This window comes from Salmo salar, chromosome ssa25 (assembly GCF_905237065.1).
Source record: "Salmo salar chromosome ssa25, Ssal_v3.1, whole genome shotgun sequence".
Lineage (NCBI taxonomy): Eukaryota > Metazoa > Chordata > Actinopteri > Salmoniformes > Salmonidae > Salmo > Salmo salar.
Window position 1 is genome coordinate 38,439,243 of NC_059466.1, and position 26,067 is coordinate 38,465,309.

Here is a 26,067-nt window from a genome sequence, read left to right on the forward strand (position 1 = left end):
TGTCAGGGAAAATGTATGGAGTAAAAAGTACATTATTTTCTTTAGGAATGTAGTAAAGTAAAAGTTGGCAAAAATATAAATAGTAAAGATACCGCAAAAAACGACTTAAGTACTTTAGACCATAGCTTACAGCATGATGTAATAGTGACGGTGAAGGGCATAACATGCGGTTCCCATGCAGAAGGTTCATGGTTCAGATCCAAGTGTGGTGTTTATCACCTAAGAATGAGTGAAACTAATCTGCCACAGACAAGTTTAGTTCTTCATTTATTACTGAATGAATAAAACGTGTGTAAACATGTAACAGTGCAGTTAAAAGAAAAGTGGATGAGCAATTAGACACATGCAAGTTGTTCCTATCCATATGATTTATGAATAACTAAACTCTAATCATGTAGATTATAAGAAGTTCTAAGTACAGAAGACGTTAAAAATTTCAGGCCGGGATATAAAAATGATTGAAATTAATGCTTTGAGGTACTACGCAAAGCAACAATTTCACATACAAATATACACTGAGTTTTCTGCCCTTGAATTGCGTTCCCATGCAAAACTAGACAGATAGCTAACAACTAAGTCTTCAATAAACTCCCAAGGCGTGACTTTTCTTGAATGAATATATTGAAAACGTTTATGTTGTGAAACTGCAAAATACAAAAAGGAATATACTTTAGTATTCAAATCGACATGTACATTATACATTTGAAGTTGCATGAAAATACAAAACACGTGCTGAGGGTACCATGCATCTGGCATGACGCCAAACCATGTAGCGAATTGTTACTCATATGGTAATTGGCTAACTCCTTTCATTACTCTAATAATGTACAACCATCTCTGTAGAATAACAAAGCATATTACACTACAAACAGTAACAAAACTTCAGTATTGTATGTTTTACAATTCGTTTGCATGACGCACGAGCAAAGTAATACAGCTGACGACATACATGAAAATCATTGCAATTTCTGTGAGTAAATACAACCAACATTGATATGTAAGCAACTCTATCAATAACACGATTATCATCACTAGCTAAATGCTTGAATCGGACTTACAAACAAATATTTTCCGAGGCTGAAGCGTGACAAGAAATAACTACACTGAAAGACCTGCACCGTTGCGTTGTTTTTAGCTGCTTCTATGCGTGCAGAACGAATTCTTTACTTCCTGTTTGCGTACAGTCTAAGTACCAGAAAGCTCCACTAGGGGGCGAATAACACCATGGAACACAATGAAAATCCATCTTAACCATTGTAATAAAATGATCTGTTACCTTCTGACAGGATGGCAGCACACTGAGTATACCAAACATTAGGAACACCTTAATATTGAGTTGCTCTCTGAACAGCCTCAATTCGTCAGGGCATGGACTCTACAATGTGTCGAAGGAGTTTCACAGGGATGTTGGCCCATGTTGACTCCATAGTAGTGTAAAGCTGGCTGTCATTTGGGTGGTTGACCATTCTTGATTCACACGGGAGACTGTTGAGTGTGAAAAACCCAGCAGTGCTGCAGTTCTTGACACAAACCAGTATGATTGGCACATACTACCATACCCGTTTAAAGGCACTTAAATCGTTTGTCTTGTCCATTCGCCCTCTGAATGGCACACACACACAATCGTTCTTTAACCTGTCTTCTCCCCTTCCAACACGGATTGAAGTGGATTTAACATGTGACATCAATGAGGGATCATAGCTTTCACCTGGATCCACCTGGTCAGTCTATGTCATGGAAAGAGCAGGTGTTCCTAATGATTTGTATACTAGCTATCAACACAATAGCAACACTTTTGGGGATCTATTTATAGAAATATATATTTACATAAAAATATATATTGTTTAAAGGTAAAACGTCCTTTTGTTACTGGCAAGCAAAATGGCAAAATCTTGTTTCATAATTGGTTCTCGGTCTCGGAGGTTGAACATACAGTATAAACAATAACAGTACTTTTTGGGGGGATTATAATATTGACAAGGTAAGAAAGTTGAACTACTTAAACTATTGTGAAATCAAATTCTCAATATGGCTGCATAATGCACCCCATAAAATCTTGTGATGTTAATGAACTGAATGAGGGAAGGTGGATTATGGGGGTTGTAGTTGATCTGTCAGGGCTGCTTATCTCTTCAGGGCTGACCTGGCATCCCTTATGGCTGCCGTAGCTCTCTGTAACTCCATTTGCTTCTTCTTAAACTCTGAACAGGGGTAGAATACATTACATTTAGATTTCACAAGCTTTAAAAAAAAATTAGAAGCCTTAACATTCACACAATGCTATGAAAACTCCTGTACACCGGTAATTAAACCACCAATTCTCACCTCTCTCCTGCTCTGAGAGCATCTGTGATAATTTCCCAGAAGCCTCCATCACTCTCAGAGAGAGATCATAATCTGAGAGCGAGAAACAAAGTCACCGATTCTGATAATATGCTCCCAACAGGGATTCATTGGTTTTATACAATCCAACCGTGCCACTCACCCTCCTGACTGGCGTTATCCGACACGATCCTATTGGAGATGCTGACCATGTCAGAGAAGAAGGTGGTGAAGATGGACTCTGTACAGCCTGCTTCGTTACACCTCCTCCAGAACACTCTGCTGTCTGCAGAGTCAGAACCAATAGGTGAACCCAGGCCTCCGGGCCCAGCCGGAGGACGATCGGAGACAGAGTGTGGAGAGGACACAGGGGTGAAACAGCAATCAGGGGGGACGGGTGAGACTGGTGGACTGGTACGAGTAGGTGTGTTGGTGACATTGAGTGGACCAGAGTGGACGGATGAGATGGGACCAAGTGTGAGAGAGATGCCGTGTCGACCAGAGAGGACAGGTGAACCAGGACTAGCCGCAGAACACGGCTGAGAACTGCGCACTGAGAGGAGAGAGAACAGGAAATGTCTGCATTATCAAAGCTTTTCCAAGACTAAACTGATAAGTAGGGATAGTAAGGAGTGTAGGAGGTGAGTAGTTAGTTACCTGAGAGGTTTGTGTCCTGAGAGGGTTCTTCAGATGCCATACATAGCGTCACAGGCAGCAACATACTCTGAGACTCAGCATCCAGTATAGAGACACAGTAATGAACAAACCAATAGTTTAGGACCAGGATAGAGACACAGTAATGATCAAACCAATAGTTTAGGACCAGGATAGAGACACAGTAATGATCAAACCAATAGTTTAGGACCAGGATAGAGACACAGTAATGATCAAACCAATAGTTTAGGACCAGGATAGAGACACAGTAATGAACAAACCAATAGTTTAGGACCAGGATAGAGACACAGTAATGATCAAACCAATAGTTTAGGACCAGGATAGAGACACAGTAATGATCAAACCAATAGTTTAGGACCAGGATAGAGACACAGTAATGATCAAACCAATAGTTTAGGACCAGGATAGAGACACAGTAATGAACAAACCAATAGTTTAGGACCAGGATAGAGACACAGTAATGATCAAACCAATAGTTTAGGACCAGGATAGAGACACAGTAATGATCAAACCAATAGTTTAGGACCAGGATAGAGACACAGTAATGATCAAACCAATAGTTTAGGACCAGGATAGAGACACAGTAATGATCAAACCAATAGTTTAGGACCAGGATAGAGACACAGTAATGATCAAACCAATAGTTTAGGACCAGGATAGAGACACAGTAATGATCAAACCAATAGTTTAGGACCAGGATAGAGACACAGTAATGAACAAACCAATAGTTTAGGACCAGGATAGAGACACAGTAATGATCAAACCAATAGTTCAGGACCAGGATAGAGACACAGTAATGATCAAACCAATAGTTTAGGACCAGGATAGAGACACAGTAATGATCAAACCAATAGTTCAGGACCAGGATAGAGACACAGTAATGATCAAACCAATAGTTTAGGACCAGGATAGAGACACAGTAATGAACAAACCAATAGTTTAGGACCAGGATAGAGACACAGTAATGAACAAACCAATAGTTTAGGACCAGGATAGAGACACAGTAATGATCAAACCAATAGTTCAGGACCAGGATAGAGACACAGTAATGCCACAGGAAGTGTTGGACAAGAATAGTCAGAGTTGTGTAACTCACTGAGTCTATGACTGTATGGTCTCCATCGCTATCGTCTCTGTTTTCAGGTTCTGGCTGACATCCTGAGGAAAACCACAGTGGTTTTGTTATTATCAGGTTTGATATTAAACCTCCTGGCAATATGCTGTGTGTGTGTACCCTGACATGTTTTACCTGTGGTGAGAGCCTCAGCATGATTTCTGGGATGTAAGAGAGCAATATTATATTTCTAACGTCATTGTACAATACAGAGGCAGGCAACTTATCTCCCTCCCTCCCTTTCTAGAATATTTGGCCTACACAGGAACCGCCTCAACACTGAAAATATAACATGTCTCATGATTGGGTTTTCATACCCATCAGACTAAACATGCACTGCCCCCATTGAAAGTTGTTTTATTGACACCAGACTAGAGCACCATTACCTGTGTTCAGAGAACACACCGTCTTCCAGATCAGACTCCAAAGGGGCGAACTCCATGTCAATTCCATTCACATCTCCATCTGTTACAGAACATACAAAAATACTAATCAATGCAATGCATCACTCGTCTTTGTAAAAACTAGATTGAACAAAAATAAAATGCAAGTGTTTCTAGAGATAAAAGATCCCAGAAATGTTCCATATGCACAAAAAGCTTATTTCTCTCATATTTCTTCCACAAATGTGTTTACATCCCTGTTAGTGAGCATTTCTCTTTTGCCAAGATAATCCATCCAGCTGACAGGTGTGGTATATCAAGAAGCTGATTAAACAGCATAATCATTACATAGGTGCAGCTTGTGCTGGGGACAATAAAAGGCCACTAAAATGTGCAGTTTTGTCACACAACACAATGCTACAGATGTCTCAAGTTTTGAGGGAGTGTGCAATTGGCACGCTGACTGCAGGAATGTCCACAAGAGCTGTTGCCAGAGAATTTAATGTTAATTCTCTACCATAAACCGCCTCCAACGTCATTTTAGAGAATTTGGTAGTACATCCAACCGGCCTCACAACCACAGACCATGTGTAACCACACCAGCCCAGGACCTCCACATCTGGCTTCATCACCTGCGGGTTCATCTGAGACCAGCCACCGGACAGCTGATGAAACTGAGGAGTATTTCTGTCTGTAATAAAGCCCCTTTGTGGGGAAAAACTAATTCTGATTGGCTGGGCCTGGCTCCCCAGTGGGTGGTCTTGGCTTCAAAGTGGGTGGGCCTATGCTCTCCCAGGCCCACCCATGGCTACACCCCTGACCAGTCATGTGAAATCCATAGATGAGGGCCTAATGAACTTATTTCAATTGACTGATTTCCTTATATGAACTGTAACTCAGTAAAATGTTTGAAATTGTTGTATGTTGTGTTTACATTTTTGTTCAGTATCAATATAAATCAACAACAATCAAGATAATGAAAAGGGAGCCTAGTGGGAAAATAAACTAACCTGCATTTGAGAAATTGTCCTGAATACTCTTGCTCCCCTTTCTGGACCTTTTTGATGATTCCACTTGCAGTCTGTGACAGAAAAACAACTTGTGCAGTGTTCAGAAAAATAGTGGCCAGAGAATTAAAGAGACATATTTACATATTTAACATTTTGACTGCAAAGAATGTTAATAAAGCTACAAGCACTCAAAAAGCAAAACAGAACAGAACAGGGCAGGTCAGCATCAAAGAAACAGACCACCCAACTGCAACATGCATACATGAATTCCATACTTACGTGCTAGAGCAGCTCAACCGTCTCTGTTTCAACAGCAAAAGCAAAGAGATTACGTTTCACTATGATATTATCATATATGATTACATGAGCATATTCCGTGACTCTCTTAACTGAAGACATACATCCATTCTCAACAGCTAAATACACACCTTGGGTGTTTGTTTCTGCCGTCGTTTAGTAGGCATGTTGGAGCCACCATAGTAAGATAAGGGTCCTGCCACTGCATCAAGTCCTTTACAATTGAAACATACATTTATACATGATAAATCTGATCTTTAAACTACAGGGAAACACAACCAAAGGAGAAGTCAAGTCTATGTTGATGTGAGTCATTGGAGACAAATGACTTACCTTTCAGCTCTTTCTGCAATGACTGTGGTTTATGCTTTTCACAATACAACCTAAGTGACAGAGACAGACATGCCAGGCTCTCACAACTAAATAATAAAGCACTCTACTGACATTAATGATAGAAATTAAGGAGCAAAGATGTTGTTTTGGAATGAAAAATGCCTCCTCATACTCACTTGACAATGCCACTATCGATGTGTTCAGGACTGATGCTTCCCTCTTTCCTCTCACAGACCAGACAAAACAGCTGGAAATGGGAACGGAAATTGATTCATTTATTTGTATTTGCTTCTCAGAATTTAGCTGGATGATGTGGTTCAATGTTGGCCAGCGGACAGGGATAGTGACCAGGTAATCAGTCATATAGCTATTAACTATCCATTCCACAATTGTCTTGTATGTGTGTTATTACAGTACAGTCAGTGGAATACAGACCTTGGCTGATGTTTCTCCATTGTTGTTCATCGCTGTGTCTGAATCACCGTTGGAAGACAAAGCTCTACTCACCGTTCCGTTGGTTGCTGTGTTGAGACAGAAACATCCCTCAACAACAAGTCAAAGAAACACCTCATTAACTTCCAGCTGGAGCTGCCAGCTGGACCGGCAGAGGCTACGTGTTTCTGTACAATGCCAGGAAGATTTGCCCTGATGGACTAATAGGTATTTACTTCAACTAAACACATCTAGATGGATATTGGGATAAACAAATTCATTGATGTCTACTATAGTAACAGTTACTCAGATAGCCTACAGGCATGAGCCAGCCACCTCACCTGCGAACTCCAGATTATGCTTCTGACAGTACAACCTGTAAAACACAGACAGTCATAGAGACCCATTTAATAACATGCTCATGACCTTTATCTACTTCCCCAGAGTCAGATGAACTCATGGATGCCATTTGTATGTCTCTGCATCCAGTATGAAGGAAGTTAGAGGTAGTTTCGCGAGCCAATGCTAATTATCGTTAGCGCATTGACTGAAAATCTATGGTAGCGCATTGCGCTAACCCTAGTATGCAACTTCCTTCCACCTGCACGCAGAGAGATAAAAATGGTATCCACAAGTTCATCTGACTCTGGGGAAGCAGATAATTATTGTTTGTTTGTTTTGCTTTTTCATTTGGACACTTCAAAACAAGATGGTGCATCTCAAAATAATTCATCCTGCAAAATTTCAACTAAATAAATAAAGGGCTTCATTGCCAAAATCCTGAAGTATCCCTTTAAGTTGATCAGTGAGAACCCCCTCTCATTTGCAATGAAGTTGAAACATATATTTCACTTACGTAAACTTCTCTTCTCTATGGTTATCAACGTTTTGGGCCCCATCTCGCACAGCGCAGGGGTAGTGGTAGGACTTCTTACAGCGTTTCACCTCACATCCCACCGTGGCACCCTTCTTCTTACATCTGTAACAAATCTGGGTAGGAGAATAAGTACAGTAAGTAACAGTTTGTTTTGTAATGGCTACATTAGATAACTAAACATCAGACATAACTACAGGATCCGACTAAAACAGATGTAATTCCTTCAAACAACCAGAGGTGCAGAGGAGGAGAAGAGGAGGAGAAGAGGAGAGAGGAATACCGCTCTTACAGACTCAATGCTCAGCTCTACAACAAGGTAGTAGGCTGTTCATACCCACAACTCTACTGCATGGGTCCTGCAGCACGGAGAAAAAATGTATGAAATGTATGCATTCACTACTGTAAGTCGCTCTGGATAAGAGCGTCTGCTAAATGACTAAAATGAAATGAAAATGAAGGGAAACGATAAAATAACCTTACCAGTCTGTTTCCCCTTTTCATCTCGTTAAGGACATCTTCCACAGAGAAACCAAACAAGTCGTCAAACTCTGGCGAATTCTGGCAAATAATCCCAGATGAATACAGCTGCAATTCAGACAACACATGGAAGAGCAGAAAGTTAAAGGGGCAATCTGGGATTATCATAGATGGTCAGTCCTTGCATCTTTGAATTTGAGTGGTTACATAACATGTATCTCCCCCCAGAAAACACTAATAAAACACATAATAGGTGTAAATGTTAGGTAAACAATCAAATTCACAGAGCTGTGGATGGGAGGACTGACCATCCATGAGATCAACATTAGTTTTAACCATGTTTCAAAGCCATTCACTGTTTGTTTACAATTACATTGTTTACAAACAAACAATGGAATACATGTTATTTTTGGGGTTCTGATTGGGTATGATAGTTGTACTAAACTCATAAGGCACGCATGGGAAGATGTTTTGGGGTGGGGGATTTTCTCCCCGCTCTGCTGACAAGTATTTTTCCCCCTAATGCAGGGTTTCCAAACTCGCTCCTTGTTGGTAATTTGAATCAGCTGTGTGGTGCTAGGGCAAATAACTAAACGTGCATCCAGGCGGGGCCCCAGGACCGAGTTTGAAAAACTCTGGTCAAACCGAAACTGAACCGACCTAGAAAAGCACTGTAATCACTCAGCACAATTTATTTTTTATTTAACTAGGCAAGACAGTTAAGAACAAATTCTTATTTACAATGACGGCCTACCCCGGCCAAACCCTCCTCTAACCCGGGCGATGCTGGGCCAATTGTGCGCCGCCCTATGGGACTCCCGATCACGGCCAGTTGTGATACTGCCAGGGATCAAACCAAGGTCTGTAGTGATGCCTCTAACACTGAGATGCAGTGCCTCAGACCGCTATGCCACTGTGGAGCAGTTGGGGGACACCCAGGACTGAGTTTGGGGAAACCCTCGGGTAGAGATAAATAGAATAATAGGAAATTACAATGAAATAATACAATGTTTCAGTTTTGTATATGACTTTGTTTTTATTTGATTACTTTATTATTTTGAATTCCTTAAAGTCATCGCACCTCTGCTCAGACAGTAGCAGCCAAACAGCTCTCCGTAGCCGATGTGAGCAAGACCTTTAGCCAGGTCAACATTCACAAGGCCGCGGGGCCAGACAGATTAACAGGACGTGTACTCAGAGCATGCGAGGACCAACTGGCTAGTGTCTTCACTGACATTTTCAACGTCTCCCTGTCCGAGTGTGTAATACCTACATGTTTCAAGCAGACCACCATAGTCCCGGTGTCCAAGAACACTAAGGTAACCTGCCTAAATGACTACCGACCCGCAGCACTCACGTCTGTAGCCATGAAGTGCTTTGAAAGGCTGGTCATGGCTCACATCAACACCATTATCCCAGAAACCCTAGACCCACTCCAATTTGCATACCGCCCCAACAGATCCACAGATGACGCAATCTCAATTATACTCCAAACTGCTCTTTCCCACCTATACAAAAGAATCACCTATGTGAGAATGCTGTTCATTGACTACAGCTCAGTGTTCAACACCATAGTGATGAGCTTTGTGGGCACTAAGCCAAGGACCCTGGGAATAAACGCCTCCCTCGGCAACTGGATCTTGGACATCCTGACGGGCCGCCCCCAGGTGGTAAGGGTAGGCAACAACACATCTGCCACGCTGATCCTCAACACAGGGGCCCCTCAGGGTGCGTGCTTAGTCCCCTCCTGTACTCCCTGTTCATGCACGTAGCCAAGCACGACCCAAACACCATCATTAATTTTGCTGACGACATAACGGTGGTAGGCCTGATCACCGACAACGATGGGACAGCCTATAGTGAGGAGGTCAGAGACCTGGAAGTGTGGTGCCAGGACAACAACCTCTCCCTAAACGTGAGCAAGACAAAAGAGCTGATCGTGGACAAGAGGAAAAGGAGGGCCGAACAGGCCCCCATTCACATCAACAGGACTGTAGTGGAGCAGGTCGAGAGCTTCATGTTCCTTGGTGTCCACATCACCAACAAACTATCATGGTCAAAACACACCAAGACAGTCGTGAAGAGGGCATGACAATGTCTATTACCCCTCAGGAGACTTAAAACATTTGGCATGGGTCCCCAGATCCTCAAAAAGTTCTACAGCTGCACTACTGAGGGCATCCTGACCGGTTGCATCACCGCCTGGTATGTAAACTGCTCGGCATCCGACCATAAGGCGCTACAGAGGGTAGTGTGAACGGCCCAGTACATCACTGGGGCTGAGCTTCCTGCCATCCAGGACCTCTATACCAGGCGGTGTCAGAGGAAAGCCCACATAAATGTTAAAGACTCCAGCCGCCCAAGTGATAAACTGTTCTCTCTGCTACTGCATGGCAAGCGGTACTGGAGCACCAAGTCTAGGTCCAAAAAAGGCTCCTTCTACCCCCAAGCCATGAGACTGCTGAACAATTCATCAAGGAGCTTATTGGTATGTCCTGAGTTGCTGGGAACTGATTGGTATGTCCTGTGTTGATTGTTGCTGGGGAGCTAATTGGTATGTCCTGTGTTGATTGTTGCTGGGAAGCTGATTGGTATGTCCTTTTGTTTTTACACTGCTGCTACTCACTGTTTATTAGCAATGCATAGTCACTTTACCCCTACCTACATATACAAATTACCTCCACTAACCTGTACACCTGCACATTGACTCGGTACAGGTAACCCCTAAGGTTAAATATAGCCTCGTTATTGTTATTATTTTTTTAACTTTCGTTTATTTTCTTAACTCTATTTTCTTGAAACGGCATTGCCGATTAAGGGCTTTTAAGTAAGCATTTCATGGTTGGTTCACCTGTTGTATCTGGCGCATGTGACAAATCAAATTTGAACTTTCTCTGTACTCCCCATTCTGTCCTGTCTTCAGTCATCCTAGGCTAGCTGCAGAGTTGTCTGACAATATCATTCGACTAGTTCTTCAAATATGACGAGTCATACTTTCAAACTGTCTATCCCTCTATCGCGTCGTTGTTGTGTACATTCCTCTCTCATGCGGTCTACGTGCATCCAACCTAATGTAATAGGAGGATTTATAACTTTGTGGCTGTTGGAACTAATTACGAAACGGAAAAAACAGGCGCAGTGGATTATGGTCATTGTAGTTCATTACTACGTTTGCGCTTAACTAGGTTGAATATTTGCTTCATGAAAACTCCCTTTCGCCCAGCGTCCCACATAGTTCTTGAGTTGATTTCTCTCATGAATTAATTGATTTTTCTAGAGAAAAGGCGCGTTGGGATCACCAAAAAAATAAAATAACTAAATGGAATTCAAGTAATTGAATCGACGTCCGCCATTTAGCTGTTTAATAACCGAAAAAAATACGTTGGTTAATCGTTCAGTATTACCCCCAAATAACTTTCCGACATCTCCAACCTAGGCCAGAGAAGACCTTTGCCCGGGGCTAACTGCAGTAGTGCCCCACCAAAAACAGTACAGTATGAAGATGGGCTAAAACTGCTCCTCCAATAGAAACCCCTCGATCACACTTGTAGGCATTGTCATGGCGACGTTGTCTAGCAAAGGCATAACGGTCGTCTTGCGCATGTGCACGCTGTCAAATCAGTCGTTTTTTCTACTAAAATGAAAATGTGTGTCACTTTCACGAGGTTGGAGTAACAAAATGTTCAACTAAGACACTGGCTCGAATCTATGTTGTGTTTTAGGATTGAGAAGTGTGCACTCTGAACGAAAGCTCTGAATTTATGAACGTCCAGAGCGCTCTAGAGTGAATTTATGAACGTCCAGAGCGCTCTAGAGTGAATTTACGAACGTCCAGAACGCTCTAGAGTGAATTTACGAACGTCCAGAACGCTCTAGAGTGAATTTATGAACGTCCAGAGCGCTCTAGAGTGAATTTACGAACGTCCAGAGCGCTCTAGAGTGAATTTATGAACGTCCAGAGCGCTCTAGAGTGAATTTACCAACGTCCAGAGCGCTCTAGAGTGAATTTACCAACGTCCAGAGCGCTCTAGAGTGAATTTACCAACGTCCAGAGCGCTCTAGAGTGAATTTACCAACGTCCAGAGCGCTCTAGAGTGAATTTACGAACACGTTCCGGAACTCGCGATGTTGCACCTCTGGGTTTAGAAACCCTGTGGCCCCACTGTCAACCGGGTTTACCACAGCTTGTTAGCTCAGTGTTTCCCAAACTCGGTCCTCTGGACCCCAGGGGGTACACGCCCTAACACTATACAGTTGATTCAAATGATCAAATATTGATGATTACGTTAATCAGCTGTGTATTGAATACACCAAAACGAACACCCTTGGGGATCTCGAGTGCTAGCGCAAAAACCCAAACGTCCACCCCTTGGGGTCAAGAGGACTGAGTTTGGAAAACCCTATTAACTCGTTTTAGTTGTCTTTGCTAGCCTATCAGTACCAACATCTTCAACCAAAGCAAAATTACCCGCGTAGTTTCAATAACTGGTCGCAGCAATAGCGCGTTTAATCTTACCAAGCAGTTCTGATGAGCGGTGACAGAACCTTTCGTTGATAACGGTCCAGTTGCCCGATTTTCCTCGGACGTTTGACAAAGTACGCATTGGACTTTCTTGCCATGTTGCTCGGTACCCATCCTGCAGGTGTTCGTTTATTATCTTTCGCAACAACTTCTCAAAATCAGAAAATTGTTCGCGCCAACCTCCGTCAGTCTTCCACTTCGAAATTCTGTGTTAGCTGGGCATCCGGTTTCTCTTCTTCAGAAATGCTGTCTACACAAGTCTCCGTGTGGTTTTAGTTTCATTCTACTTGGGGGTGCAAGAGGGCATTGTGCACTGCCAACCACAGTAAACGGCAGGGATCGTCAACTATACTTAACAAAAATACAAACGCAACAATGTCTAAGATTTTACTAAGTTAATGAGGAAATCAGTCAATTGAAATAAATAAATTAGGCCCGAATCTATGGATTTCACATGACTGGGAATACAGATATGCATCTGTTGGTCAAAGACGCCCTAAAAGAAAAAGGGTCTATTCACGGTCTTTCTGTGCGTTCAAATTTCTATCGATAAAATGCAATGGTGTGCCATCACCCCACCCCCATGGTGGCGGTGTACCATCACCCCACCGCACTCTGTTCACAACACCGACATCAGCAAACCGCTGGCCCGCACGACCATACACGTGGTCTGCGGTTCATTTCAAACCTTGCTGACGTTGGTAACCATCACTTTTCTCTATTAAGCTTATGAATCGTTGGGTACATATTTCTTAAATTAAAATCAATATCAATTGGAGCTCATTTCCTGGTGTTATGTCCAACAAGGAAAATGTTTAAATATGTTTCAGAAAAGTTGGGGAACCCTGGTATAAGAATACATTCTGAAAAATCCTCTGTCACCTAGTTGTTTTTCCCCTTTCCACTGTAGAGCATGTGCAGAAACGTTGTAATTTGTACCATTTACTATATAAAAAATAAAATAAAGTTCAGCACATTTTTCGATCTGAAATAATCACAAGTAATTTACATAACAAGTTTAATTCATTCTCAGAACGTCACAGGTCTCAACTTTCCTCTCAAGTGTACTATATTACAGTGTATTCTAAATAATTAATCTTATAGTACTAGTGGAGATAGTAACCGTCAATAAAAAAAATGGATCTACTAATTTGCACATTCAGTATATTAGGATATATTAAGTCTGTTAAGGGTTAGTGAGCATATAATATACAGTACAGAGCGGGAGACTAAGGATCACCTACTAACATCAAATCACCACCAATAACCTCAGAACCAATGTCTGTCAAAAGATTATATTACCAATTACTCATTTAATGTATAACATGCCACTCAAGTTAGTGGCCAGGGTGAAAAACTGCATTCAAATGTCAGAGTTCAGATTTCACAGAGTCAAAGTTTGAACACGGGTAGAAAAATATGTAAAATACAAAAGGTTTGAAATATTTACATTTCGGTTAAAAGGAGGATCTAAGTTTTTCCTGACGAGGGGATTGGTCCAGGGAAAACTCCTATACCTTCCTAGTTCTGTCAAGTGGTCAGAATATAACCAGGCTCTGCTGGTTATAACGCCTTATAAAACCGATTTGATCTTCAGCGGTGCTCCGTCATGAGGTGAAGCTCATGACGCAAGCATCTCTCATGGCAGACCTGGCTGTCCTCACCGCAACAGTCTCTCTCTGTAGCTCCCTCAGTCTCTTCTCCATTTCTGGAAAAAGGGAGAAAAAAAACAGGGCATCAGGGTGACAGCAGTTCTCTGTGCTCTGTGTCTGACTACTGGCCAGTGAGTGTGACCGATCAGGGTACGAGCCCGGCGGGTCTCCTGCATGCCACATGACTGTGTTAGCCCATCGAGCTTAAGCCTAGGCATTAGCTCGGGAAGATATCATTCTTCAGGTGTCAGGCAGGGTTACTTGTACTTCCGAACCAAAATTCCTATGAGGAGCTAACTTTTGGGGACTTTATTCCATGTACCACAAAGTGTGTGTATTTTGTCCTAAAGGAAAATTCCACACAAAAACTATCTTCTGGTATTTGTTTCATTAGTCCCCAAATGTTTTACTTGTCAGCAATCAACTTTTCAAGATATGTAAAACTTTCAAAATACAGAAATCATCCCCTTTGAAAGATTCACATCTTGAAAACTTGATTGCTGACAAGCAAAACATTTTGGGGATGTTAAAATACTTTACCTTGGTCTCTTTTGGTAAAGATCTCTGGCAGCATCCCAGAGGCCTCCAGCACTTTCAGGGTGAGGTTGAAATCTGTGAACACAGGAAAATATTTAGGTTAATATTAATATTGTTATGCTCCCCAGTTTCTGTGTTGTGGGTTTGTATGTGTGTGTTTCAGGATGGCTTCCAAGCAGCTGATTGGTCGGCCCCCATTGCAGATTGGAGCTCTGACCCCGCCCTCTCATCAGGTGATACAGCTGTCTGCAATTACCGACTCCTTCTGCAGCTTGAAAAGCCAGTGTTCCTTTGTTAGAGAGCTTATTTGTATGTCCTGTGTTGGTTGTTAGTCTGGTAAATTTGTTGTGAAGTATTTTGTAGCCGCTACTTCTGAGGTATGTGTAACAGTTTAGCTTCTGTCCCTTTCCTCGCCCCTACCTGGGCTCGAACCAGGGACCCTCTGCACACACCAACAACTGACACCCACGAAGCATCTTTACCCATCGCTCCACAAAAGCCAAGGGGAACAACTACTTCAAGGTCTCCGAGCGAGTGACGTCACCGATTGAAACGCTATTAGCACGCACCCCGCTAACTAGCTAGCCATTTCACATCGGTTACATATGCCAAAAGGACTTAGTGTTTTTGATTATTGAAATTGTTCACTTTACGTTAGTAATTATTCTGTTTTTGTTCCCAGGGGAGAAGGGGAAGGCACCTTGGGAGTGTTTAGGCAAGAGGCCTGTGGGCATACATATACCTGTAGTCTTTACTCTGTCTATGCACACTAGGTAAGACCACCCCCTGTATTTTGGTTAGCGCGCCAGGTGGCGTTAAGAATAGCTAGGTAAGGTAGGCGAGGGAACTCCAACTTTCTTTGCTTTGGTTCCATCCAGCCCCCTTTCCCCACATTTACCGTGTTAAGGAGAAATTCCGTTACCAGTAATATTCTCTGCCTCTGTGATCCTTACCCGCACCTACAATCACATACCTTTCACTCCACCTACAGTCACATACCTCTTTACCTCCAGTCACATACCTCTTTACCTCCACCTAGTCACATACCTCTTTCACTCCACGGGGAGTTGAGTGTAGCAGGGTGTTGCGTTCCCTCCTCCAAGAGGCGTACGTAACATAATGTGGGATCATCCGAGATTTGAACCCGGAACTTCTCGCACCCCCAAGCGAGAATCATACCCCTATAATGACACTATTACAAGCACACGTCCAACGAGGAGCAGTTTTACAATGGGCAATAAGACAGTTGACAAGTGCACTTTGAAAATGTGCATGCTCCGGTTTAGTTAGCCGACAAGCGTACCAAGCCATTTTATCTATAAGGAGTCGCCTGTATCGTTCCATGTAGTGCCCTTTTATTCCTCAGGTGTTCAGTCTCACCTTCCTCGCTGGCCTGCTGGGATGCGATCCTCTCAGTGATGGTGCTGAGGCGGGAGGTGAACTCCGAGAAGATGAATTGTGTGCAGCCTGCCTGGTGGCACTTCCTGAAAAACTGTGAAGCCGGACTAGTATTGGACCCAGAACCAGACGAGTCAGGAGGCCCCGAATCCCCAGGTGACCCTGAACCACAGCTGGAGTCTGGGGATGGAACAGAACGGGGAAGAGTCAACTCCTGATAAGTGCACATTGGATATGTAAATAGGAAGGTAAATAAATCACAGTCCAAATGCTACCGCAAATTATTTTCACTTGCTTCACTGTTTAGTGCACACATTCACTATAGTCCCAACTCCCCACACACACCTGTTTGGTCTGGGAGGAGGGAGTCCAGCTGTTCTACTTTGATGATGGACAGATGGCTCTTGGAGGACTGCCCAGACAGAAAGGAAGAGATTTGAGTAGAAGAAATGAGGAGCAAAGGTGCTGTAGCTTAGCCTGGTCCCAGATCCGTTTGTGCCATCATGCCACTCTATCATGCCAAGCATCATTTTCGGCGTGACAAGAAGTTGAATGATAACAGAAACGGACTGGCACCCAGGCTAACTACAGCTAACTACAAGAGTAAAAGAAAACCTACTCATTTGAGCAACGCTTTGCCAACTCACCTCCCCATTCTCATTCTTAAATGTTGGTCCCTCAAGTCCATACTGAAACTCAAACTGCTCTGGAGCCCCACCTACAGCATAAAATAATTAGTATATTCTGAGAGACATAACCACCTTCTTATGACACAATCTGAAAGTTTACATATTTGACTACACAGGACATCTTGGATTGAAACTTAATACAACAGAAACCAACCTTCTGTCAAGGCTACCTCTGAAGTATTGGGTTCTTGCCTGGGGGATGTTAAGAACACAGAAATACAAAGTTAAACCATTAGAACACAATGTACAGTCTGGTAAAGGCTTGGCCATTTAAAAAAAAACTAAAATCACACATTTTATATGATCTAAATATATAACTAGTCTGTCAGATTTGATTATGGTCTCTGACAATCTAATACAGTAGGCCTACACAAACGTTTTATCTTCCAATAAACATGATACACTGAATTGGGGAGCTGTCAATGTGTTGACCCCTAGTTGAACCCCTCCTACCAAAACCAATGAGTAAACTGACATTATTAAACTGCAGTGCTTTGTTGTACATGTTTTGTGTGCTGCTATTTTGGCCGGGTCTCTTGCAAAATAGATGTTTATTCTCAATGACACTAACCTGGTAAAAGTAAATTAAAGTACCCACTTTGACATCCCTCTTTTAGGGCACGGCTCATCTTCCTCATGTGTGCTCTTCGACAGTGTCTTCTCTTCCTTTATTGCAGCTTCTCTTTTGCTGTACTTCAACGACTGAAAAATCATTCATACCACATAACCATTAACAAAAAACATTATGGTACGTCATTTTCCAATAGGATTTGCTATTAACCATGTGAATTTATGCAGCAGGAAGTACTAGCGATCATAATATGCTGAACACATATATAAAGCAACATATAAAGTGTTGGTCCCATGTTTCATGAGCTGAAATTTTTAAAACTATAATTTTCCATATGCACAAAAAGCTATTCTCTCAATTTTTGTGCACAAATTTGTTTACATCTGTTAGTGAGCATTTCTACTTTGACAAGATTATCCATCCACCATACAGATGTGGCATATCAAGAAGCTGATTAAAACAGCATGATCATTACACAGGTGGGGACAATGAAAGGCCACTAAAGTGCAGTTGTCACAACGCCACACCTGCATAGTCATGTGAAATCCATAGATTAGGGCCTAAAAAAATTTACTTATATGAACAAACTCAGTAAAATCTTTGAAATTGTTGCATGATGCGCTTATATTTTTGTTCAGTATATCGTCGCCCACCAAATGTATACCAAAACAAGTGGTTGAGCTGCTTTTTTTGTTTTAAAATTGTACATGTTGTCCCTGAAGATTTTGCTGGGTGGTTTTATAGACTACCCGTCAAACTTCAATTAATAGCCCGAGTGTTTATTTACGTCATTCACTGAACACAACCGCCGCTTATTAGAGACAGGCTTCTAATTGAGCCTAGGCTTTTATTTACTTTTACCTCCCCCCACCTTGCAGTCTCGCCCTCGTCGGATCCACCTTAGACAAACGTTGAAGTTCGACTTTTTGACTTCTCCATTCTCCTTTTGGATCAATAAAAATAAATAATGCCTGGCTGGTGCCTCGCCAGAATTTTATGTGGTTTATTTTTGGTGGCGCCATTGCTTAGTCTGGCTGACACGACCCACATGACCACACAGCAAGGAAGCTGACACAGATTTAGGTGTCAGCCAGACTACCCATGGCTAGCAACATTTCAGCTAAACCTAAGTTCCCAAGGATTTTTTAATAACATTCAAGCTTATTTACTGAATTTCTACATAATTCAAACTCTGAAATATAATTTGGAGAGAGCAAAAACAAACAAAATGGACTCCAGACATTATCTTCTTGCTATAGCTTCATTCACCTCAGTCAATATGGGGTTTAACATTCTACAACATGTCATACAATAATTAGATGCTATGAACTAGCTCAGCACCGGGATTAACTTCTCTAGGGTAGGGGGCAGTATTTTGACGTCTGGATGAAAGGCGTGCCCGTAGTCAACTGCCTGCTACTCAGGCTCAGAAGGTAGGATATGCATATTATTAGTAGATTTGGATAGAAAACACTCTGAAGTTTCTAAAACTGTTTGAATGATGTCTGTGAGTATAACAGAACTCATGGCAGGCAAAAACCTGAGAAAAATCCAACAAGGAAGTGTGGAAATCTGAGGTTAGTAGTTTTTCAAGTGATTGCCTATTCAGTATACAGTGACTTAGGGTTAATTTTGCACTTCCTACGGCTTCCACTAGATGTCAACAGTCTTTAGAATGTTGTTTCATGCTTCTACTGTGAATAGGGAGAGAATAAGAGCTCCTGGAAGTAGATGAGTGAGAAAATGACATGAGCTCAGTGGCACGCACTCACGAGAGAGTTAACTGTGTTCCTTTTCTTTTTTGAAGACAAAGGTCTTGTCCGGTTGGAATATTATGGAAGATTTATGATAAAAACATCCTAAAGATTGATTCTATACATCGTTTGACATGTTTCTATGAACTGTAATATAACTTTTTTGACTTTTCGTCTGAACTTAATGCGCGAGCACAGCACATTTGGAGTACTCGACCGAACAAAGAGGAGGACTTTATCGAAACAAATGAACATTTATTGGGGAACTGGGATTCCTGGGAGTGCATTCTGACGAAGATCAAAGGTAAGTAAATATTTATAATATAATTTCTGAGTTTTGGTGACTCCACAAAATGGCAGGTTAGGTTTCGGGTCTGAACGCGGTACTCAGATTATTGCAAAGTGTGCTTTCGCTGTAAAGTTTTTTTGAAATCTGACACAGAGGTTGCATTAAGGAGAAGTGTATCTATAATTCTTTGAATAACAGTTTAATATTTTATCAACGTTTATGATGAGTATTTCTGTAAATTGATGTGCTCATTCACCGGAAGTTTTGGGAGGCAAAACATTTCACGCCAATGTAAAATGTTTTTTTTGGATATAAATATGAACTTTATCGAGCAAAACATACATGTATTATGTAACATGAAGTCCTATGAGTGCCATTTGATGAAGATCAAAGGTTAGTGATTAATTTTAGCTGTATTTGTGGTTTTTGTGACGCCTCTCCTTGCTTGGAAAATGGCTGTGTGGTTTTTCTTGTCTAGGTGCTGTCCTAACATAATCTAATGTTATGCTTTCGCCGTAAAGCCTTTTTGAAATCGGACAATGTGGTTGGATTAACGAGAAGTTCATATTTAAAATGGTGTAAAATAGTTGTATGTCTGAGAAATTTGAATGATGAGATTTTTGTTTTGAATTTGGCGCCCTGCTATTTCACTGGCTGTTGGCAGTGTCCCACCGGTGGGACGCTAGCGTCAGACAGGTTAAAACTCTACCGTAATTGCCGGACTATAAGCCGCAACTTTTTTCCCGCGCTTTGAACCTCGCGGCTTAAACAATGATGCAGCTAATATATGGATTTTTCCCGCTTTCAAATTTTTTTCTTCCAAAAAAAACACATTCTGTGACGTGCTCAGTTTTTTGGCGGCATGAAGCTTTCATTAGACCAATGAAATTGCCGAACGGGTTAAGGTCAAACAACTTTTGTTTACTGTATAGATTAAATCGAGCGCTCTCAAACTTCCCATCATTCTGATTACGGTAGTCATTTTGTCACCCTCATCATGGCAAAGACACGGAGAAATGCATATGATGCAGCTTTCAAGTTGAAGGCGATTGATCTGGCTGTTGGAAAAGGAAATAGAGCTGCTGCACGGGAGCTTGGTCTTAATGAGTCGATAAGACATTGGAAACAGCAGCGTGAGGAATTGACTCAGTGCAAAAAGACAACTAAAGCTTACTGCTAATTTTTTTCCGTTAAAGCCTATTTATTTTTGTTACAAGCCGTGTGTCGTTAAAGCCTGTGTAAAGTTCATTTGTTTCAATGTACCGGTAGGCACCTGTGGTTTATAGACATGTGCGGCTTATTTATGTTCAAAAAAATAATAAAAAATTCAATTTAGTGGGTGCGGCTTATATTCAGGTGCGCTCACTAGTCCGGAAATTCCAGTAGTTTAGATTAATGTCAAATCAAACAGCAGTTACTTAGCCAAAGTCATCTACTAAAGGCATCTTTAACACTTCGGCGGGGACTGCAGCAATGGCATCGCAGCATCGGCAAAACGGCATATAGCGACAAATCAAAGCGCCAATAGCTGATCTCACTGAAAAATAGTTGTCAACACTGCTCTCCATAAAGTCAGCCAGCCATAGTTGGTTGTTTAGTAACTATGGGGCAAAACCGACGGGGTTGGTTTAAATTGTCAAACATGTGAACTTTATTTTGTCTCAAATGTTTATTAAAAACAAATACACTTACACAATGAGCACTTGTCTCAAATACATTGTTACAGTTGTTGGTTTTATTTATTTAACTAGGAAAGTCAGTTAAGAACAAATTCGCATTTACAATGAAGGCCTACCCTGGCCAAACTAACCCAGACGACACTGGGCCAATTATGTGCCGCAATATGAGACTCCTAATCACGGCCGGTTGTGATACAGCCCAGAATCCAATCAGGGTGTGCAGTGACCCCTCTAGCATTGAGATGCAGTGCCTTAGACCACTGTGCCACACGGGAGCGATGGTTACCTAGCTAGCGATTTTTGTTGTAATATTAGCATAGACATGGTATCAAGAACGAGATAAAACTAGCAGAAACGAGCAACCTATGATTCCCCACATGTCAGCTTCATTGATGCTAGCAATCTGGCCATCCAGAAACACAAAATAAGGACTTCTGCCCATTGAATCTCCGCATCGTTGGTGACATTGTCAACTAACCCATCTAGCTGTACAAGCAGCCTTGCCTCATGCTTCCAGGCGTCCACATGGTCCTAAAGTCTGCCGAACAATACCGCTAAACTGCATTTGCCTTTTAAATCGGGATTGGAATGATTAGAGTAGCCCATTTTAAAATGGTTAAACTAGGGCATGTCGACTAATAAAAGGGACAGTTAGGCGGTTATTTGAGACAGCGTTTCATTTAAGTTTTACGGGTACGCCAATAAAATGTACTAATATTCGATGGACAAACTAACATGGTGGATGATAATAATACCTCTACCGCGACGGTCGTTTTTGATTTACCACTTAACTTCTGTTACGATGGCTGTATTTGATGTGGTTTAACATGCTGCCGTTGTAACGGAGTACTGCTTTGCATAGCCGACATATCAATGCCTTTTCTGGTGAAATACACCTAAGCTGTGCTACTTTTAGCACGTCCCATCGCTTCCGTGTTATGTTGTGACAGCTTTAATCTAGTCAAAACCTTTCATTTAGATCTCTGCTGCACTAGCCAAATTAGCAAGTAAAAAAATAATAATACACTATTTAATGCGCCGTTTTAACAGAACGTCAAATCGATAAGAATAACCGGTTATATATATACTTTTTCCCGGTTGGCATACAAGCGGATATCCGCAAATCCATGTAACGGAAATGTGCGCATGATTATTGAATCGATAGATTAGTCATACATTACTATAATAGAACTCCAAGTTCTTCATTGATCGTCTCAAATATAGCTCTTAACATCAGCAAATGTATAGCTATTTAGTGCCGACTCGTTTTTATACCTACTGTCTCTTGGGCGCTCCAATATCTATAGCTCCATTGCTTTTGTCTGGTTACCAGCACAGCGTCAGAAAAGACGGAGGTCTCAAATGTGTTCTGGTAACGTTAGTCCTTTTCGGAGGTCCAGTTTACCTGATGCCGAGACTCTAAATGCCTTTTCATGCCACTGGTGCTACCTCCTTTACATCTGATATTCCGGTCGCAGTGTTTACATTTTGCCAGTGCAGCTTCTATTCTGTCGAAGCTGTGCCACACAGCGGAACCAAAGCTGGGTGAACTTGGTGTAGACATTGTGAATGAAGAGAACAAATAAACAACCAAAACGGCAGAGTAACCTACGGGTTATCTTCACTAAAAGAGCTGCGTGAATGTGAGCGCAGATACTGTATATAATGACGAGATGGTTTTGTCTCCGCCCTAACAATGGAAATCGTTGTCCCAAAGACGGGAATGTAGTCGGTTTATCGCTGTATTCCCGCGGACAGATTTTGACGGGAATGAACCCTCTCGCTTCGTCTCTTCCTCTCTGGTGTAAGTGACCAAAGATTTTCTATTATTTCTACAAGATAGTCGAGTGACCGATATAACAATGGAAATACATATCCTCAAATATGGAATACCGGCGAGATCAGGTGGGACCATTCTAGCAAATGAGAGGGCAGATCCGCGTGTGAACAAAAGGCACAACTCCGATAGTTTCTCTCCAAATTGCAACGTGCGTCCACGTATCAGTGCATTTCGTAACAACCTTAACCATTACTAAACTTCGTTTCGATCAAATAAGCCTCAAGTAGCATGCAACTTTTGTTGACCAAATTTGACACTCACTGACCTCCATACAAAACTCCCTCACTTGGTCTATTTTCGTGGACAAATTTTGGGCGGCGTAAACCCTTTCGCTACGCTTCTTCCTCTCGAATGACCAAACGTCGCCCATTTACCGTATTAACTGCACTTGGGGTCAAAACTAATGACGCAACCTGAGTAATTACGGTAGGCCTACAAGCGGAGTTAGAAGAGAAACTCGTCTTTGAACAGTCCAGATATCTAACTTTTACGAGTTTGCTGTAGTAGCCTACCTAAGAATGAAAGAAAACACTTACAGGCCTCTTACCTCTAACGGTCGCCATCAGCTCTCGCTGTGTTTTGATATGTCTTAGCGACAGATTATGGATCCTTTCTAAATGGTTCAACATGGATGTTGTGCTACCGCTCGTCCGCTTCAGAACAGCCGCACACAGCTTGCATGTCACACTTTCGGAAGATATTTCATTGAAATATCTCCATGTGTGACTTCTATATTTTTTACTGTCTCTGCTTCTACATTCCATATCTCACAACTGCTGGTTCTTAGTGTAATGGAAGGATAGTTTGAGCTATCTCAACTGCAGAGTACAGTCTTTGGTAGCCGTCTGGATCTGCGACATTTCATTGCGCATGTGCTGGGATTAAAGGCGAACGTCTTCACCACTCCACATAGCCCACACATACAAAAGCAACATTTGAAAATAATAAATCAAGCATTCTGCTTGACAATAGCACGCATTTTTATTTTAATTCTCACACGTACATAAACGAGTCCAATTTGAGCCCCCCAATAAAAAAAAAATCATAACCGCACAAACGGATCTATCGGACCCGACTGCAAACCGCCATTAGGAAAGACTGCTACCCCAACCCGAACCCTGTGGAATTGAACCGACGGCCACAACCCGAGCTAACCATCTTTGTCCCTCCTGCTGCGCATTTTAAGCTCCACGTTTTGCACTACAATTTGCTACTGTGCAATCAATAGACGTCTTACCGTGCATTTCTCAATGTGTTTTTTCAAGCTGGAAGTGCCTGTTCTATGGCTATCATAGGCTAACACCCGCTTGCACTTTTTGCATGCTGCGAATCCATCCACATGTTGTTTGTCAGCGTTAACGATTACTCCAAAATGATCCCATACATTTGATTTAACTCGTGCCCTGTTTTTCACGATTCTGAGCTCCCTATTTTTTATCTTTTGGGTCAAATTCTGGTTTTCCGTGGTATGCTTTTTGCTTTCCATTTTGTCGGTCTTCTCTGGCTGTGCGGGTAGGGTTATCCAGTGGGTAGTTTTCACTGTGTCAATGCGCGCTGCATGTGATGTAAGCTGGCTGCAAACTACCGTAGCAGAGAATAGTTTAGCTGTAGGCTTCTATACGCTTTCTAGAATGACATTTACAAGCAATACAACACCCGATAAGATGCAATACACACACTTTACAGTGTTCATTTGAGCACTTTTTTTGGTTGATCTAGGGCTCTATTAGCCCTTGACTCTCAGTTGCATTAAATTAGTCATTGGACAAAGGCTATTTTGTAGTTTTAAGAGCCCCGATGCTCGGTCTGAACAGTTGTACTTGTGGTACAGTTTTGGAAGTATAAGGACATTATCTTTATCAGCTAGAAAGCAAAAAAGTTAAATTGATACACATTTATAGGGTTAGTGTTCCCGCACTGCCATATCTCCATGTTACAGCGCTTTAACGGAGAACGGACGCGACCACCTGTACTAATTAGCTATCTAGCGCCTACTCTGGAAGTGCAGTTCGTTGGATGGAGGCACCCAGACCTGTATGGATCTATTCAAATCTGCTACAGTAGGTATATTTTTATTTTAAGTATTCTTTCTCGCTATAAGGGCCATATGTTTCGAAAGCTGTATTACAAGGGAGACAAGACAATGGTCTCATAGACTAGATGTAACATAGTAAACGTAAATCGGGAGAAGGCAGAACGCAGCCTCGAGTTTGAGAGCGAGGGCTCTATTCAACCTGTAGCGCTGAAGATCCGCTTTATAGCGAGATTGACAATTAATAGCGATGTTCCCATAGTCACGGAGACTGCATTCACGGGTAAACACAACATATGTAGGCTCAATTGGAAACTACCTTTAAATGTTAACACGGATCTACCGCTGTACTTGGGCGATAAGATTTTAATCCAGCCCATAAGGCTCTATTCATTCATATCTGCTAAGCCGATATCCGCATAGTGGTTGTGTTGGAGGTGGAACTGCATTAGAGCTGTCAAATCCACAAGTGGCTGCTGGCATTATATCTAAAGTGGACAATGTTAATTGGCAGACACTATATTGGCACAGATACAAAGATGAGTCCTCTCTCTCTATGGGCTATCTCCATTTTGAAGTAGTCAATTTTCTTCAACTGGCTGATCCCTCTTGATCACCAGGAGGGATTCAGCCAATGAAGTTCATTTTAGTCACATCACCTTTTTATTTCCCAATTAACCTATAGTCACCCTTAACATCTGGCTGATGGCAACTCTGCTTTCAGGGATACAGCTAATTCATCCTAACCTCGTTTATCTTTCCCCTGAAAACCGGATGTGGTAACTGCGCTCTGGAGTTTGCTTATATGCCCGCTGCATTAGGTTAACCTATAGTAAACAAATCACTTACTTCCACAAACATCCTACTAACCTTTTTCAGCACAACATCCTATTTTAATTTATTTTATTTAACCTTTAACTAGGAAAGTCAGTTAAAAACGAATTCTTATTTCCAATGATGGCCTAGAAACAGTATGTTAACTTCCTTGTTCAGGGGCAGAACGACAGATTTTTACCTTGTCAGTTCGGGGATTTGTTCCACCAACCTTTCGGTTACTGGCCTAACACTCTAACCACTAGGCTACCTGCCGCCCCTCCACTCTAACCACTAGGCTACCTGCCGCCCCTCCATTCTAACCACTAGGCTACCTGCTGCCCCTCCACTCTAACCACTAGGCTACCTGC

General features: G+C 42.0%; 2 protein-coding genes across 14 annotated transcripts; both read right to left on the minus strand.

The window, feature by feature from the left end:
- Nucleotides 1-250: 250 nt before the first annotated feature.
- Nucleotides 251-12,726, minus strand: LOC106586715 (uncharacterized). Of its 5 annotated transcripts, none has more exons than XM_045707346.1 (17): nucleotides 12,437-12,726; nucleotides 7,924-8,028; nucleotides 7,423-7,556; nucleotides 6,908-6,942; nucleotides 6,642-6,655; nucleotides 6,311-6,381; nucleotides 6,135-6,184; nucleotides 5,933-6,015; nucleotides 5,784-5,806; nucleotides 5,505-5,575; nucleotides 4,498-4,576; nucleotides 4,247-4,272; nucleotides 4,094-4,155; nucleotides 2,980-3,061; nucleotides 2,486-2,875; nucleotides 2,326-2,397; nucleotides 251-2,201 (listed from the first exon to the last, which is right to left on the minus strand). In XM_045707346.1, the coding sequence occupies exons 1-17, from the start codon at nucleotides 12,554-12,556 to the stop codon at nucleotides 2,125-2,127; spliced, it is 1,494 nt and encodes a 497-aa protein (XP_045563302.1). In that variant the 5' UTR covers nucleotides 12,557-12,726; the 3' UTR covers nucleotides 251-2,124. The 5 variants fall into 5 exon arrangements, with proteins under 5 accessions (XP_045563302.1, XP_045563301.1, XP_045563300.1 ...); XM_045707345.1 differs by having other exon boundaries at nucleotides 2,980-3,046; nucleotides 6,570-6,655; XM_045707344.1 differs by having other exon boundaries at nucleotides 2,980-3,052; nucleotides 6,570-6,655.
- A 720-nt stretch (nucleotides 12,727-13,446) lies between these two features.
- LOC106586729 (uncharacterized) lies at nucleotides 13,447-24,385 on the minus strand. Of its 9 annotated transcripts, none has more exons than XM_014174297.2 (8): nucleotides 24,089-24,385; nucleotides 17,317-17,420; nucleotides 16,873-16,910; nucleotides 16,677-16,747; nucleotides 16,375-16,441; nucleotides 16,012-16,209; nucleotides 14,635-14,706; nucleotides 13,447-14,150 (listed from the first exon to the last, which is right to left on the minus strand). In XM_014174297.2, the coding sequence occupies exons 1-8, from the start codon at nucleotides 24,335-24,337 to the stop codon at nucleotides 14,050-14,052; spliced, it is 900 nt and encodes a 299-aa protein (XP_014029772.2). In that variant the 5' UTR covers nucleotides 24,338-24,385; the 3' UTR covers nucleotides 13,447-14,049. The 9 variants fall into 9 exon arrangements, 8 of the variants coding, with proteins under 8 accessions (XP_014029772.2, XP_014029775.2, XP_014029778.2 ...); XM_014174300.2 differs by lacking the exon at nucleotides 24,089-24,385 and adding an exon at nucleotides 23,388-23,724; XM_014174303.2 differs by lacking the exon at nucleotides 24,089-24,385 and adding an exon at nucleotides 23,399-23,723.
- Between the last annotated feature and the right edge of the window lie 1,682 nt (nucleotides 24,386-26,067).

What these genes read in the sequence shown, in the direction of transcription:
- LOC106586715 (XM_045707343.1), bottom strand. Translation starts at nt 12,556, where the DNA reads ATGGGTACCGAGCAACATGGCAAGAAAGTCCAATGCGTACTTTGTCAA. An exon ending in GCATAATCTGGAGTTCGCAG is followed by an intron (nt 6,656 to 6,907) that starts GTGAGGTGGCTG and finishes GTCTCAACACAG; the next exon opens with CAACCAACGGAACGGTGAGT. An exon ending in GGTGTGTTCTCTGAACACAG is followed by an intron (nt 4,273 to 4,497) that starts GTAATGGTGCTC and finishes CTTACATCCCAG; the next exon opens with AAATCATGCTGAGGCTCTCA.
- LOC106586729 (XM_014174297.2), bottom strand. Translation starts at nt 24,337, where the DNA reads ATGGAAAGCAAAAAGCATACCACGGAAAACCAGAATTTGACCCAAAAG. An exon ending in CCTAAAAGAGGGATGTCAAA is followed by an intron (nt 16,911 to 17,316) that starts GTGGGTACTTTA and finishes AACATCCCCCAG; the next exon opens with GCAAGAACCCAATACTTCAG. An exon ending in CCTCCTCCCAGACCAAACAG is followed by an intron (nt 16,210 to 16,374) that starts GTGTGTGTGGGG and finishes TTCCATCCCCAG; the next exon opens with ACTCCAGCTGTGGTTCAGGG.